The 16,137-nt window shown below is 42.1% G+C and overlaps 1 protein-coding gene across 4 annotated transcripts in view; it reads left to right on the top strand.

Annotated features, from left to right (window-relative positions):
* Nucleotides 1-16,137, top strand: part of LOC139559848 (sickle tail protein homolog) — a 54,836-nt gene that overhangs the window by 26,036 nt on the left and 12,663 nt on the right. For all 4 annotated transcript variants that reach the window (XM_071376228.1, XM_071376230.1, XM_071376227.1 and 1 more), the window contains 10 exons: nt 3,020-3,215; nt 3,444-3,642; nt 4,257-4,353; nt 8,816-9,624; nt 11,643-11,770; nt 11,932-12,101; nt 12,933-13,117; nt 14,739-14,875; nt 15,147-15,294; nt 15,386-15,917. In XM_071376228.1, coding sequence (XP_071232329.1) covers nt 3,020-3,215; nt 3,444-3,642; nt 4,257-4,353; nt 8,816-9,624; nt 11,643-11,770; nt 11,932-12,101; nt 12,933-13,117; nt 14,739-14,875; nt 15,147-15,294; nt 15,386-15,917 — 2,601 coding nt within the window. The remainder of the gene's footprint in view (nt 1-3,019; nt 3,216-3,443; nt 3,643-4,256; nt 4,354-8,815; nt 9,625-11,642; nt 11,771-11,931; nt 12,102-12,932; nt 13,118-14,738; nt 14,876-15,146; nt 15,295-15,385; nt 15,918-16,137) is intronic.

Consider the following 16,137-nt stretch of genomic DNA (forward strand, 5'->3'; position numbering starts at 1 on the left):
TCACAATGTGAATCTGTCATTACACTGTAGTTACACTGTACCTGTCTGTAATTATTATGTGTGGTACATGGTTTTACTCCCACTTTTTTATTTATTTTTAATTTTTAAATGTAACCTTTATTTAACTAGGCAAGTCAGTTAAGAACAAATTCTTATTTACAATGACGGCCTACCCCGGCCAAACCCGGACAACGCTGAGCCAATTGTGCGCCTCCCTATGGGACCCCAATCACGGCCGGATGTGATACAGCCTGGATTTGAACCAGGGACTGTAGTGACACCTATTGCACTGAGATGCAGTGCCTTAGACCGCTGCGCCGCTCTGGAGCCACTTACTAAACAATGGGGCAGTCCTTTTTGTTCCATAGCCAAGTTAAAACCCCAGTGTAGGAGGAGTCTGTAAAGTCTTGGACTTGTAGGTGCCTTAAACTCCAGCACAGGTAGCTTCTCTAGCTGGCCTAATCTTCAAATGCATTATAAGCACAAATATCTGAAACTCATATGGTCAACCTGATGTGCATGACAGTTAAATCCGATAATTATCATGCCCATTTTCAACTGAAAATCTTGTGTGTTATTTGAGGTAGGAAATGCTGAACATATTTTCTGCAAGATGAAGTAAATCTGTCGGGAAGAATAACCATATGTAACCAGTATGTTTTCTAGCCAGTAGCCACACTTCAAGTTATCAGACTCCTTTTAGAGTATCTTTGAATAACTAAACAAATGCTTTGCTCTGAGCTCAAATTTGCCCTCACGTTTTTACTATTATTGGGAAGACCTTGCCATTATGGGACAGAATGGAGAGAGCAATACTATGTTGATAGAGAATAAACATGAGGCAAAATGTACGTATTGTTATTCAGTGTTCATTGTTCTTATGGTCATTTGGATATCGTTACTGGATATCTTTATGAGTATAGAGATAACAAACCATGTCAAAAAAGACATGTTCAAACAAGGCTAATGTTGACAAAGACATAGAATAGTTATGTTGTAATGAGATGCAGAGTTGAACAGAATCTGAGTAAACATTGAAACAAAGCATGTGTACTAATACTAGGCTATACTGTATACAGTACTGTGAAAAATTATTTTCCCCCTTTCTGATTTTCTCTGTTTGTGCATATTGTTGATCCTGAATGTTATCAGATCTTCAACCAAAACCTAATATTAGATAAAGGGAACCTGAGTGAACAAATAAAATGGAAATTACTTATTTCATTTATTTAATGAACAAAGTTAAGCCACACCCAATGCCCATGTGCGAAAAATATTTGCCCCCTTACACTCAATAACTGGTTTGTGCCACCTTTAGCTGCAATGACTGCAACCAAACGCTTCCTGTAGTTGTTGATCAGTCTCTCAAATTGCTGTGGAGGAATTTTGGCCCACTCCTCCATGCAGATCTGCTTTAACTCAGCGACGTTTGTGGTTTTCGAGCATGAACTGCTCCTTTCAGGTCCTGCCACAACATCTCAATTGGGTTTATATCTGGACTTTGACTAGGCCATTCAAAAACGTTACATTAGTTGCTTTTAAGTCATTCTGATGTAGACTTGCTTTTGTGTTTTGGACCATTGTCTTGCTGCATGACCCAGCTGCGCTTCACCTTCAGCTAACGGATGGATGGCCTGACAATCTCCTTTAGAATTCTCTGATACAGAGCAGAATTCATGGTTCCTTCAATGATGGCAATTCGGTATGAGGTTCTTACTGTGGAATTCAGTGTTTGGCGTCCAAAAAGTTGACTCTAGTTTGTCAGAAAGCACCTGGAAGCACCTGAATGGTTGTCAACACTCCTGGAAGTATGTTCTATGGACAGATGAGTCAAAAGTGGAATTTTGGGTCCTGTCAAGTCTGGCGAAAACCTAACACTGCACTCCACAGTAAGAACCTCATACCAACAGTCAAGCATGGTGGTGGTATTGGGATGGTTTGGGGATGCTTTGCTGCCTCAGGACCTGGACAACTTCTGCTCAGTATCAGAATTCTAAAGGAAAATGTCAGGCCACCCGTTCATGAGATGAAGCTGAAGCGCAGGTGAGTCATGGCTGAAAAGCAACAAATGTAAAACTTTTCAGGCCTAAACCCGGTTGAGATGTTGTGGCAGGACCTGAAACAAGCAGTTCATGCTCGACATGTCACTGAGTTGAAAGCAGATCTGCATGGAAGAGTGGGCCAACATTCTGATCAACAACTACAGGAAGTGTTTGGTTGCAGTCATTGCTGCTAAAGGTGGCACAAACCAGTTATTGAATGTAAGGGGCATTGGGTGTTTAACTTTGTTAATTACATAAATAAAATAACTATACATTTTTGGGGTTATTTGGAAACTCAGGTTCCTTTTATCTAATATTAGGTTTTGGTTGATATCCCCTGAAAGGGGGCAAATACTTTTTAATGGCGCTGTATGTAGATTTCATGAATTAAACGTATTTCCTGTGCATAAAATAATGTAATGATTATTATGCCAGTCAAAGTGAAGTGGACAGGGCGCTCTGATCCATAGAGCTGCCTGAGGTGGTTATTCACCAGTGTGTCACCATAGCCCAGTCAGTGCCAAGCTTAAAATGTAAATGCAGTGAGTGACTCAGTGTGTGTGTGTGTGTTTGTATCAGGTTGCAGATGTCCCCAAAAGTCCCCCTACAGATGCAGGATGCATCAGGGACACATTCACATCACACATGATTGATTGGGCACAAAATGATAGCAAAATCATCTGTTTTTTTTTTAATTTTGAAGGGTTGTTGGTGGCTTTTGAACTCAAACATGTCCCTTCTTTTGGATACATGAAACATACAGAACCAGTCCATTATATCTGGGTTTTTTTAACGAGAATTACAAATTTGTAGTTGACTTAAAGACTTACTGTGGGTGTGCGTGCATGTTTCACAGTCATGTACTGGAAGTAGACATTACTTAAGGTTGAATACACCACATCTTTGACTACAGGATTTTAGTGAGTGTGTGCTGGTGACTGTTCCTCAATTTTTCATCCCTCCTTCTGCCTCTCCAGATCAGGAGCCCCCAGCCCTCGGTCAGCCCCCCGCCCGGTGTAGGGGAGCAACTGGAGCACCTATCCGTGGTCTCTCTGGAGTCTCTGGAGACCATGTCAGAGGGAGATGGTCCTGCTGCCTTCACCCGGGGCTGTCGGGCACGGGCCAGCCTGCCAGTGGTCCACTCTGCCAACCAGACCAGGGACAGATCACTAGGTAGGTACTATGGAGCTGTCAGGACTTTTCTTGCAAGCTCTGTGTCACAGGCTCTCAGTGTGTGATCACATGCTTTCTCTATCACTCAATTTCTCACACAATCACTCTCCTTGAGCACTCACATGTTTTCTCTCTCTCTCTCTCTCTCTCTCTCTCTCTCTCTCTCTCTCTCTCTCTCTCTCTCTCTGTGTGGTTACAAACAAGTGTCCTCCTCCTGCACCTTTCCAGGTGTGCTGTACCTGCAGTATGCAGAGGAGACCAAGCAGATCCGGATGCCCAATGAAATCACCAGTGGAGACACCGTCAGAGCTCTGTTTGTGAGTGCCTTCCCCCAGCAGCTCACCATGAAGATGCTGGAGTCTCCCAGTGTGGCCGTCTACATCAAGGATGACACAAGAAATATATACTACGAGCTAACTGATGTCAGGTGATTTCATCTAGCTATATTCATGACTTTACTTTTTTTTAAATGAATTTTCCCCTCCAATAAGCATGTTATGCTAGTCTATAGTGCAACACTTGAAGGATTACAGGGTACAGTAATATGATACTACCTAATGCTACTCTATGTTGAGGTTGGGCAAAAAAGGGATTGTCAAGCTTTGTGTACAGCACCATGTATACTACTATATAGTAATACAGTAAATTATGTCCCATCTATGCTGTTAAAGCAATCCATCTTTTAGTATGGATCTTAAAATTACAGGGGAGGCTTACAATTCATTTTGTCTCTACTTTGGCATTTCAGCGTCCAAAGCGCTGCATGAATAATACTCCACTCAGTTTAAGCAGGGAGACATAAATGTGGTATTGTTGAGGAAACTAGAGAGGAGGCCAATGTCTGAGCGTGTGCTGCTGATAACAGGGTGTCTGTCTTGACCACACCCTAATCTGCACAGACACTCCTCTACAGTAGACTGATGAATATAGTACCGGGAAGGTTTCCAGTTATACAGTGGAGTTCACTGTTAGGCTGTTAGATGGTGACGACCTGTGTTTACTTCAACCAGTGTAACTTTGACGTGTCTTTCTTCTTTCCAGAAATATCACACCTGGCTGCTGTCTGAAGGTATACCACAAAGACCCTGCACACGCCTTCAATCGCAGCAACGCAAGATCCAACAATGCCGACGGCAGGGTTAGTGAAGCCTGACCTTGCACGGCAACACAGCCAAGCACACAAATTCCCCTAAGTCGCCTAAATCTAGCTGTCTAGTGCAATATTTTTGACATCAAGGAAGCTTCCGCTCCTAAATCCCTAACCAGGGGACAGTGGTGGAAAAAGTACCCAATTGTCATACTAGAGTAAAAGTAAAGATACCTTTATAGAAAATGACTCAAGTAAAAGTGAAAGTCACCCAGTAAAATACTACTTGAGTAAAAGTCTAAAAGTATTGGAGGACAAGTACATTAGAGTGTCTAGTTTGAGAAACAGACGCCTCACAAGTCCTCAACTGGCATCTTCATTAAGTAGTATCTGCAAAACACCAGTCTCAACGTCAACAGTGAAGAGGCGACTCCGGGATGCTGGCCTTCTAGGCAGAGTTGCAAAGTAAAAGCCATATCTCAGACTGGCCAATAAAAAGAAAAGATTAAGATGGGCAAAAGAACACAGACACTGGACAGAGGAACTCTGCCTTGAAGGCCAGCATCCCGCAGTCGCCTCTTCACTGTTGACGTTGAGACTGGTGTTTTGCGGGTACTATTTAAGGAAGCTTGTCCTCTTGCTCAGTTGTGCACCGGGGCCTCCCACTCCTCTTTCTATTCTGGTTAGAGACAGTTTGTGCTGTTCTGTGAAGGGAGTAGTACACAGCGTTGTACGAGATCTTCAGTTTCTTGGCAATTTCTCGCATGGAATAGCCTTAATTTCTCAGAACAAGAATAGACTGATGAGTTTCAGAAGAAAGGTCTTTGTTTCTGGCCATTTTGAGCCTGTAATCAAACCCATAAATTCTGATGCTCCAGATACTCAACTAGTCTAAAGAAGTCCAGTTTTATTGCTTCTTTAATTAGCACAACAGTTTTCAGCTGTTCTAATATAATTGCAAAAGGGTTTTCTAATGATCAATTAGCCTTTTAAAATGATAAACTTGGATTAGCTAACACAATGTGCCATTGGAACACAGGAGTGATGGTTGCTGATAATGGGCCTCTGTACGCCTATGTAGATATACCATAAAAAAATCTGCCGTTTCCAGCTACAATAGTCATTTACAACATTAACAATGTCTACACTGTATTTCTGATCAGTTTGATGTTATTTTAATGGACAAAAAATGTGTAAGTGACCCCAAACTTTGAACGGTAGTGTACGTACTGTACGTATCAAAAATAAAAGTCTAAATAATTTCAAATTCCTTATTTTAAGCAAATCAGATGGTACCATTTAATTTTTTATTATGGATAGCCAATGGCACACTCCAACACTCAGACATTATTTACAATCGAAGCGTGTGTTTAAACACATGCAGAGGCAGTAGGGATGACCAGGGATGTTCTCTTAATAAGTGCATTAATTGGACTATTTTCCTGTCCTAAGCATTCAAAAAATATAACAAGTGCTTTTGGGTGTCAGGGAAAATGTATGGAGGAAAATGTACATTCATTTATATAGGAATGTATTGAAGTAAAAGTAAAAGTTGTCAGAAATATAAATAGTAAGACAGGGATTGGGAGGCATGTAATCCTACTGGGAAAGAGCTCAAATTCCTTCGGTGGGTGTTGTTTTCAGCACGTTGTTTTGTGGTCTGAGGAGAAGTAATGTCGAGGGATCCGATGTCCTGTTGCTCTGTTGTTTTCAGAGCGTCCTGTTAGATTGACGGATAGACGTACCGCGTCGAACCTCTACCAGAGGAAGAGCCTGACTGATCATCCTCAGATTGATCCTCCGATCTACTTGATTTAACTCACACCTTAAATCAGGCTCACCTCACTGTATGATCAGAGTATTTACATGAGTTTAGTGGTAGCGCAGATCTTCCTCTCCTATGAGAGATCACCTCAGATATAGATAGACAGAGACCGTTAGGCCCCATGGATGAAAGATGATCTCGCTTTTGCACTGGTCTGGAATGCATCGCAGCTTGAAAATGTGGCTTTGTTTAAGTTTATTACTGTACCCACTGGTGGTCAGCCCAGCATGTTGTTCCATAGATGAGGTATGTGTTTTGGGGTATTTCTGAGCAGATAACATTAATAATTGTAACGATCTTCGTTGGGAGAAAGAGAGGAGGACCAAAGCGCAGCGTGGTAAGTGTTCATGATGAATATTTAATGGATCAAACTGAACACTGAAATACAAAACAATAAAGTGAATGAACGAACGAAAACCGAAACAGTTCCGTGTGGAACACACAGACACTGAAAACAACCACCCACAAAACCCAGGTGGAAAAAGGCTGCCTAAGTATGATTCTCAATCAGAGACAACTAACGACACCTGCCTCTGATTGAGAATCATACCAGGCCAAACGAAAAAAACAACATAGAAAAACGAACATAGATAACCCAACCAACTCACGCCCTGACCATACTAAAACAAAGAAATAACAAAAGAACTAAGGTCAGAACGTGACAATAATGCCTTGATCTAAAAATATTTCCTGTTTGAGGCACTCTTGTTGTTTTATCACAGGATGAGCAAAGGTTAATGGGGGGAAACAAGATTGAAAATATTTCCATTGTAGCAGGCCTACAGGGTTTTTCAGCTGTCCCCGTAGGAGAACCCTTAGAAGAACCCTTTTTTAGTTCCAGGTAGAACCCTTTTGGTTCCAGGTAGAACCCTTTTGAGTTCCATGTAGAACCATTTCCACAGACGGTTCTACATGGAACCCAAAAGAGTTCTACCTGGAACCAAAAAGGGTTCTCCTATGGGAACAACCACAGAACTCTTTTGGAACCCTTTTTTTTATAAGAGTGTATGTTAAATGTCTATGTATGTGTGCTTTGTTGTGGAAATATTGTGGTATCAATGTTAAGTTCAAAAGGTCATGAAGATAATTCTGCTAGAATTATGCACAAAATACTATAACTATAGCAAACATAGCAGATGGCTTGTTGTGTATGAACGAGCTGCTCTCTTATTTGCATAAAAATGCAATCGGTTTAATACTCCATTTCACTTTATTTGCGGTCGTTGTAAATGAGGTCACCTCTTTGACTCTAGGGTTAATACTGGAATATTCAAATTGCAGTTGTATCTGTTATGACACGCCGCCTTATGAAGGGGGAATAAACAATCCCTATGAAAAAGCAGAAAGCCAAGTTAGCCCACACCCCTCTTGCATCATGCAACCATTGTAGAACTCTTATCACTGTTCAAATCTGCTGAACTGCTGAAGGTAAAGCATGTAGCACGAGGACTAGGAAGAGTGTGAGTACTATAAGAAGTATATTCTTGATTCTACAGTCAACTATCAGGCTACTGTACTTTTGCTTATATTTGCTACAGTACATGATCTGAAGTGTATGTACACTCTTTAAAAAAGGTGCTATCTAGAACCTAAAAGAGTTTTTCAGCTGTCCCCATATGAGAACCCTTTGAAGAACCATTTTTGGTTCCAGGTATAACCCTTTTGGTTCCAGGTTTAACCCTTTCCACAGAGGGTTCTATATACATACAACCTAAAAGAGTTCTACCTGGAACCAAAAAGGTATCTACCGAAGAACCCTTTTGAAACCCTTTTTTCTTAGAGTGTACAAAATAAATTATCTTCCTCAATTATTAGCCTACATTTGCTTAGATTAGCTGCAGTACAGTGATCTGCAGAGGGCTCTACGGTGCAACCATTTTACTCACATATGCGCCTATTTAAAAATCACCCAGATGATAATTGTTACAATGATTACTTCACTGTACCGCAGCCCGTGAGTGCCATGGAGAATACACTGAGCGCAGATTCATGATTGCCATGTTTGCACCATTACTACAAAGATTACTTTGTGTGCTCTTACATTTTTCAACTTTGGCACACACTTGCTCCTTGTAAAAAAGGTTAGCGTAAAGCCGTGCTGTACGTTTAAACATCAACATTAATTGACTGTTTCACAGAAACGAGTCCATTTTATTTGACAGTATGATGATGTAAACAATCTTTTTGGATCGTTGTGAAAAGGTTCTGAAGTGAGTACAGACAAAGAGGCAGATCAGGGAGAATATTTTGTCAATGCAATGGTCATGTTGGGAGTTCCTCATACTGCATATTTATCTTGTCCTGCACTCATAGTGAACACAACAAACGCTCTGTGTCTGCTCTGTACATGGCGAGGCATGACAGTGTTGTTTAGCTATGGTACCATTCAACCTTTGTGGATGTGGTTTTCCTCTCTGTTTCTCTCACACTCTGTTTATGGCCTTTGTCAAAACAGATCCTCGTTCTGTCTGCGATTTGTCATTTTGAAGGTAATATTTTGACATGTATGACAGTCAGGGACAACAGAAGATGTTTTTTATAGATGTATTGTTGAGGACACAGACATACCGCTAACCTAATGACTGAGAATCTCTGCATAGCTCATCAAGTTTTGTATTAGCAGGCTTTTCTAGTCTCTTTCCATTGACTTTAAGATGATATGTTCTCTGAATTTCCTCCTGTCTACAGATACCAAGAGAGATACTGTATGGAAGTCATAGCCCTGTCCACACTTTACAATCCACCCGCATTCCTGTCCACGCAATTCAGGGGTCCATGTCTCCCCCCATGGCCCGCTCCATGCCCTCCTCCCCCTCCAGGATCCCCTATGGTCCCCAGGCTGGGGGAGGGGTGCCAGGCAGTGCCACCCTCCCCAGGGCCAGCATGTCCAGCGGGCCACCCAGCAGGTCCGTCACCCCCTGCCCCAGTGCCATCCTGGAGAGAAGAGACGTCAAACCTGATGAGGACCTGAGCAGTAAGAGTATGGCGCTGGTGCGTGCCGACGGGCTGTATGTCAACGTCACTGACCCCTACGGTGTCCAGGAGGGCCGGCTGAGTATCGCCTCCTCACAGGGGGGCAGCCACACGGGGGACGTGGTCGACATGGGTGGTGGCCTCCTCCGGGCTTCGGGCAAGTCCACAGCCTCCTATTCAGAGAACCCAGAGCAGCAGCACTCCCTCTACAGGCAGAAGTGCCGGAGGTATGGTGAAAACCAGGGACTACCGCCGTTCGGCACCAAAACCCCACCATCTTCCCCTCACAGAGTGAATGAGGTCAGGATGATTGACAACCATGGCCCTGTGGCCCCGGAGAGGGGGTCTCCTATTCGCCGGTCCCTGCGGAGGGAGAGTAATGGTAATACTGTGGAGGTGGTGAACAGGACCAGGGGTAGTGTGTCCTCTGTGTCCTCCTCTCCTGTGTTCCTGGAGTTCCCCCCAGGGCACCATGGGGACAAATTGTTCCAGGGTCACCTCACCCCCAATGACCCTCAGACCAGGTGAGACAAATAACAGAGAGCATGGCTAGGCAGTCTGAGGCAAACTACCACTTGAACTTTGGGTTTTATGAACATAGCACATAGCACAGTACTACATAGCACAATATTGTTATACACTAGCACAGTATTATGAACTAAATAGCACAGTATTATGAACTACATAGCACAGTATTATGAACTACATAGTACAGTATTATGAACGACATAGCACAGTATTATGAACTACATAGCACAGTATTATGAACTACATAGCACAGTATTATGAACTACATAGCACAGTATTATGAACGACATAGTACAGTATTATGAACTACATAGCACAGTATTAGGAACTACATAGCACAGTATTATGAACTACATAGCACAGTATTAGGAACTACATAGCACAGTATTATGAACTACATAGTACAGTATTATGAACGACATAGCACAGTATTATGAACTACATAGCACAGTATTATGAACTACATAGTACAGTATTATGAACGACATAGCACAGTATTATGAACTACATAGTACAGTATTATGAACGACATAGTACAGTATTATGAACGACATAGCACAGTATTATGAACTACATAGTACAGTATTATGAACTACATAGCACAGTATTAGGAACTACATAGCACAGTATTATGAACTACATAGCACAGTATTATGAACTACATAGCACAGTATTATGAACTACATAGCACAGTATTATGAACTACATAGCACAGTATTATGAACTACATAGTACAGTATTATGAACGACATAGCACAGTATTATGAACTAAATAGCACAGTATTATGAACTACATAGCACAGTATTATGAACTACATAGTACAGTATTATGAAATACATAGCACAGTATTAGGAACTACATAGCACAGTATTATGAACTACATAACACAGTATTATGAACTACATAGCACAGTATTAGGAACTACATAGCACAGTATTATGAACTACATAGCACAGTATTATGAACTACATAGCACAGTATTATGAACTACATAGTACAGTATTATGAACTACATAGCACAGTATTAGGAACTACATAGCACAGTATTATGAACTACATAGTACAGTATTAGGAACTACATAGCACAGTATTAGGAACTACATAGCACAGTATTATGAACTACATAGCACAGTATTATGAACTACATAGTACAGTATTATGAACTACATAGTACAGTATTATGAACTACATAGCACAGTATTATGAACTACATAGTACAGTATTATGAACTACATAGCACAGTATTATGAACTACATAGCATAGTATTATGAACTACGTAGCACAGTATTATGAACTACATAGCACAGTATTATGAACTACATAGCACAGTATTATGAACTACATAGTACAGTATTATGAACTACATAGCACAGTATTATGAACGACATAGCACAGTATTATGAACTACATAGTACAGTATTATGAACTACATAGCACAGTATTATGAACTACATAGCACAGTATTATGAACTACATAGTACAGTATTATGAACTACATAGCACAGTATTATGAACGACATAGCACAGTATTATGAACTACATAGTACAGTATTATGAACTACATAGTACAGTATTATGAACTACATAGTACAGTATTATGAACTACATAGCACAGTATTATGAACTACATAGTACAGTATTATGAACTACATAGCACAGTATTATGAACTACATAGCACTGTATTGTGAAGTAAATAGCCCTGTATTGTTAACTATGTATTGTTTGGGGCGGCAGTTAGCCTAGTGGTTAGAGCGGTGGACCAGTAACCGAAAGGTTGCTGGATCTAATCCCAGAGCTGACATGGTAAAAATCTGTTGTTCTGCCTCTGAACAAGGCAGTTAACCCACTGTTCCTAGGCTATCATTGTAAATACTAATTTGTTCTTAACTGATTTGCCTAGTTGAATAAAGGTTAAATAAATATAAAAAATAAATACAAATTACATAGCACAGTATTGTGAACTACATAGCACAGTATTGTTTTGGGCCAAACATGTATTGTTTTTTGGCAGTGAGCGAATGAAGGCCATGGAACAACAGATCGCCAGTCTTGCTGGCCTTGTTCAGCATGCACTTTTTATTGGGCCAGCTGAGAGAGATGGGAGGACTGCTTCTCCTTTCCATGTAAACAACAGTGCAGGTAACTGTTATTACACAACTATATTAGTGTTACAAAGTCAGTGTTGTATTTGTTTTTCTGTTGTTCCATACATGGTTAATGAAAGTTATTTTGTATCTTCCCTATTTTAATCCCACATTACAGTTACTCATAGAGTTGTGTCTAACTGATCTGATATGTAGGAGTGTCAGCAGTTCCTGCAGCCAGAAGCCCTGCCATCCTGGCAGACGCCGCCAGTGCTCTAGTCTCTCAGGCCCATCCCCCTGACCCCGCCCTGCAGGTCACACTGACCACTGTCAGGAGGAACGTCACTGATCTGCGACAGCAGCTGCACCAACTCAGACAGCTACAGGTAGTCAAGCCACCTGCACATTACATGAATCCGTTATCTGCATAGATACAATGTACAGGTAACTCTGCCAAAATAAAGGAAACTCCAAAATAAAGTGCCTTGATGAAGTGCCAGAACAGCTTCAATGCATCTCGGCATAGATTCTACAAGTATCTGGAACTCTATTGGAGGGATGTGACTCCATTATTCCACCATCATTTGGTGTTTTGTTGATGGTGGTGGAAAACGCTGTCTCAGGCGCCAGTCCAGAATCTCCTATAAGTGTTCAATTGGGTTGAGATCTGGTGACTGAGACGGCGATGGCATATGTTTAACATAGTTTTCATGTTCATCAAACCATTCAGTGACCACTCGTGCCCTGTGGATGGAGTCCTTGTAATTGTATGGGGGCATAACCATGGTAACCAAAATAATGGCCTGCCCAGCATTTTTATACATGACCCTGAGCACGATGGGATATTAATTGCTTAATTAACTCAGGAACCACACCTGTTTGGAAGAACCTGCTTTGAATAGACGTTCTATCCCTTGTTTACTCAAGTGTTTCCATTATTTTGTCAGTTACCTGGACATGTACACAGCATATTTTTATGAGGTGTGTGATTGTATGTGATCAACAGCTTTGGGTACTCAAGCCACACATCACGATCATCCACATCTGCATATATACAGTATATCTTAATTAGGTTTTTATGTCGTCCTCCAAAAACGAGTTCAGCCATTACATTCATCACATTCATCCATCAAATAGCTGTATATTAGTCATTAGATATACTGTTTGTAATACCACCGAGAGTCCTGAGACCAGTGGGTGTGATGATCCATCCACAGATGCAGAACCAGGACAGTGTGAGGGTGATGCTGAAGAGAGCGGAGCAGGAGCTGACTGGGGTTATGTCTGAGACCTTACAGAGACAGCAGCATGAGACAGAGCCTGCCCAGAGACAGAGGACCACAGTGGATGAGGAGAGACACAAGTACCTGGCCATGGAGGAGAGAGTACTAGCCCAGCTCAGGTAAGGGTTTGGAAGTATTGTAGAGCCCCACAAACTGATTGACAGGATAGACATTTAATGAGGGCATTGACTTTATTTTGCCTATCTTACTTTTGCACACTCATTGGTGCTAGTCAAAAAATAGTAAATAATATGATCTTAGTTTCAAGTTCGAGTTTCAAGTGTTATTAGTCGTATGTACAAGATACACATGGTATACACCGTCCAACCAAATGCTTACTTGCATACTTAAATATTATGATTTTAAAGCATCGGATTAGAATTCTAATTTGATGTGCTAAGGTAGCCTTTCAACATTCACAATTGGAACAATAAACAGTAATCAGACGATTGTAATCCGCTCCAGATGCCGTATTTGTTTTTTTTATGTGGCAAAACTGCAGCTGCTGAAACTAACATTGTGAACTAACTGCGTTATCTCATGTTGAAATGTGAAGTAATATAATTACGCAATTAGTTTCAGCTAAAGTGGGATTAATAAATCAACTGTGTTTATGCAATCGGTTTCCAGTGATATAACAAATGTTACGCAAAAATGAGTCATCCTCCTATAGCTCCTCCCACCAGCCTCCTCTGACCGGAATGTGGTACATACAGTATCCCAGCTATGGAATGAGTCATTAGTGTTCTGGCAAAAATTTCTAATAATGTTGCACAATGTTTAAATATGCTAGTGAGGCTGTTTCCCTTGTGATCTGGGGGGACTGTGTTACAGACTGTGATAGGAGAGATAGATAATGGAGTCAATGTCAGCTCATTGGACTAAATTAATCTTGGGAATAGGCTCACTGGGGGCGTTAGAAAAAACCTGTTGAACAACTGTTATCATATACTGTATATAGCTGTTATGTAATCAAGAGAGCACTGTTTGGATGGGAAAACAGATATTGGGAAACAGCTATTTGTCACACTTTCTCACGCTTACCATAGTTATTTTGGATAGGGAGTCCCTTTTAGGTCCAGACATGCATGTACTTGCTTTGTGACTTTGGATGAAGCATTGTTGCTTCAGAAGAATCCAACCATTATGGTCATTTTACATTCGTCCATTTCAGCAGGAATTTAATTGACTAAAATAAGTTTACATTAGTCATGGTCATTGTTCTGCATCTGGTTGTTAAACACCTGTTTTGAGTATTTTGATTGCAGCAGCTGACACAGAGACTGTGCTTGTCAGACTGTTGTCAACAAACAGCTTCTGACTGAGCATATCAAACAGGTTTCTACTCTGTCAGCAACAGTGTATCTTTATGTTTGAACTTCCCTCCTGGCATAACATCAGGGCTAGCTTAAAACTGGATCGAAGGGTAATGGGATGCTTAGGTTTTTATACATGATCTTATCTATAACGTTATACTGCAAAAGTTTGAAATCAATTGCATGTCATGAACTCAACGTTTTCCGCCATCTTGTCTATTGCTGGCTATTACAGAAATCACCATGCAAAAACTACAGTGGCTATGAGAAGTGAAAAACTGAACAATTTATTCGTTGCACAGTGAACACAATCATAACATAGGGCCAGGCCAATCTCCAATGTCTTTCCTTGTCATTCCAAGCATGACAATTATTTTTACTGTAATGTAATGGCCAGATGTGTAACCTAACCTATGTCTCTCAGGGAGCTGGAGGAGTACGTAGACTGTCTGAGAAGAGACTTGTCCTCTTGCCCAGGTCAGCAGTCAGTCACCCTCAGGGATGTGGAGGAGGGAGCTGTCAACCTCAGGAGGGTGGGAGAGGTCTTGGCTGGGCTTAAAGGTGAGCACTGTCTGGGGCTGCAGACAGGTTAGCACATCACTGACCACAGGTAGAAGATGTTGTGCAAGCGATTCAGAGTTACCGATAGCAGGAGTTATTCCACAGCCACAGTAGCAGCATTAATCAAATCCAATAGTTATTCACAGCCAGTTATGTCATGTTTTAAGGTAAGGGTTAGCTGATGCCTCTTTGAATGTGTGACAACATTTGGATTGATGGCCCAACTACCTCCTCCTCCCTCCCTCCCCCTCTCCCTCCCTCCCTTCGTCAGGTGAGTTTCCTAGCCTGCAGGGGAAGATGCGGACAGTTCTGCGTGGGGAGGTAGAGGCAGTGCACTTTCTGAAGGAGGAGCCTCACAAGATGGACGGCATGCTTAAGAGGGTCAAAGCCTTGACGGAAGCTCTCAGCGGTCTCAGAAGGTACATGCTGCCCCTGTATATCCTCCATAACATGTAAGAGGATGATTGATGATCTGAGTAGTCGAATAAAGTCATGTTGCGTTCCCTTCAGATGTGTCACAGAGAATCATCCTCACGATCCCGAGCCTGGAGCAGCCAAAGCATTCATAGAGGAGGCTGTAGAGCCTGCCATTGCCCAGTCTGATCCCCCACTGAGTAATCCCCCCACCGTGGAGTCCCCCAAACCTCAGCCCAGGTCCTCTGTCAGACCGCCCCTACCCCAGCTCCAGGGCCAGAACCCCGCAGTCAGGCCAGACATGGCCCCCACGTCTCCTGTCGTCATCCACCGTGTGAAGAGCTCTCCCGTCAATATGCAACCGTGTCAGCACTCAGTGGCCCTGCCGCACCACCACCACCCCAGCCCCCCGCTGACTCCCACCCATGGCCGAGACTCCCCCACCGTGGCCAAGGTCAGTCCCCGCAGCCGAGAGAACAGCCCGGCCCTGCAGAAGAGAATGATCACCTGGTGCGGAGATGGACCGGCCCCCATGGCTAGCAGCACTGAGACCACCACACAACCACCTGGCTCAGCGGAGAACCAAACCAACAGGGGCAGCATCAAAAACAGAGTCATGGACATCGAGGTAGTCATCCGTCTGATATATAATCTCAGCAATTATCTAATTGACTTTAATGAGACAAGGTGTCTTAGGTTGAACTGGAGAGTGTCTATAAACCTCAGTGGTCTGTTACTTACTGTGTAATATAATCACAGAGCATAGTATAACTGATTAATCATAGGCGTCTGCCAGTTCTCTCAGAAAGTAATCTCAGCAAAGTGTGTCTAAATTTCAGATTGGTATG

The sequence above is a fragment of the Salvelinus alpinus genome, chromosome 30 (genome assembly GCF_045679555.1).
Source record: "Salvelinus alpinus chromosome 30, SLU_Salpinus.1, whole genome shotgun sequence".
NCBI lineage: Eukaryota > Metazoa > Chordata > Actinopteri > Salmoniformes > Salmonidae > Salvelinus > Salvelinus alpinus.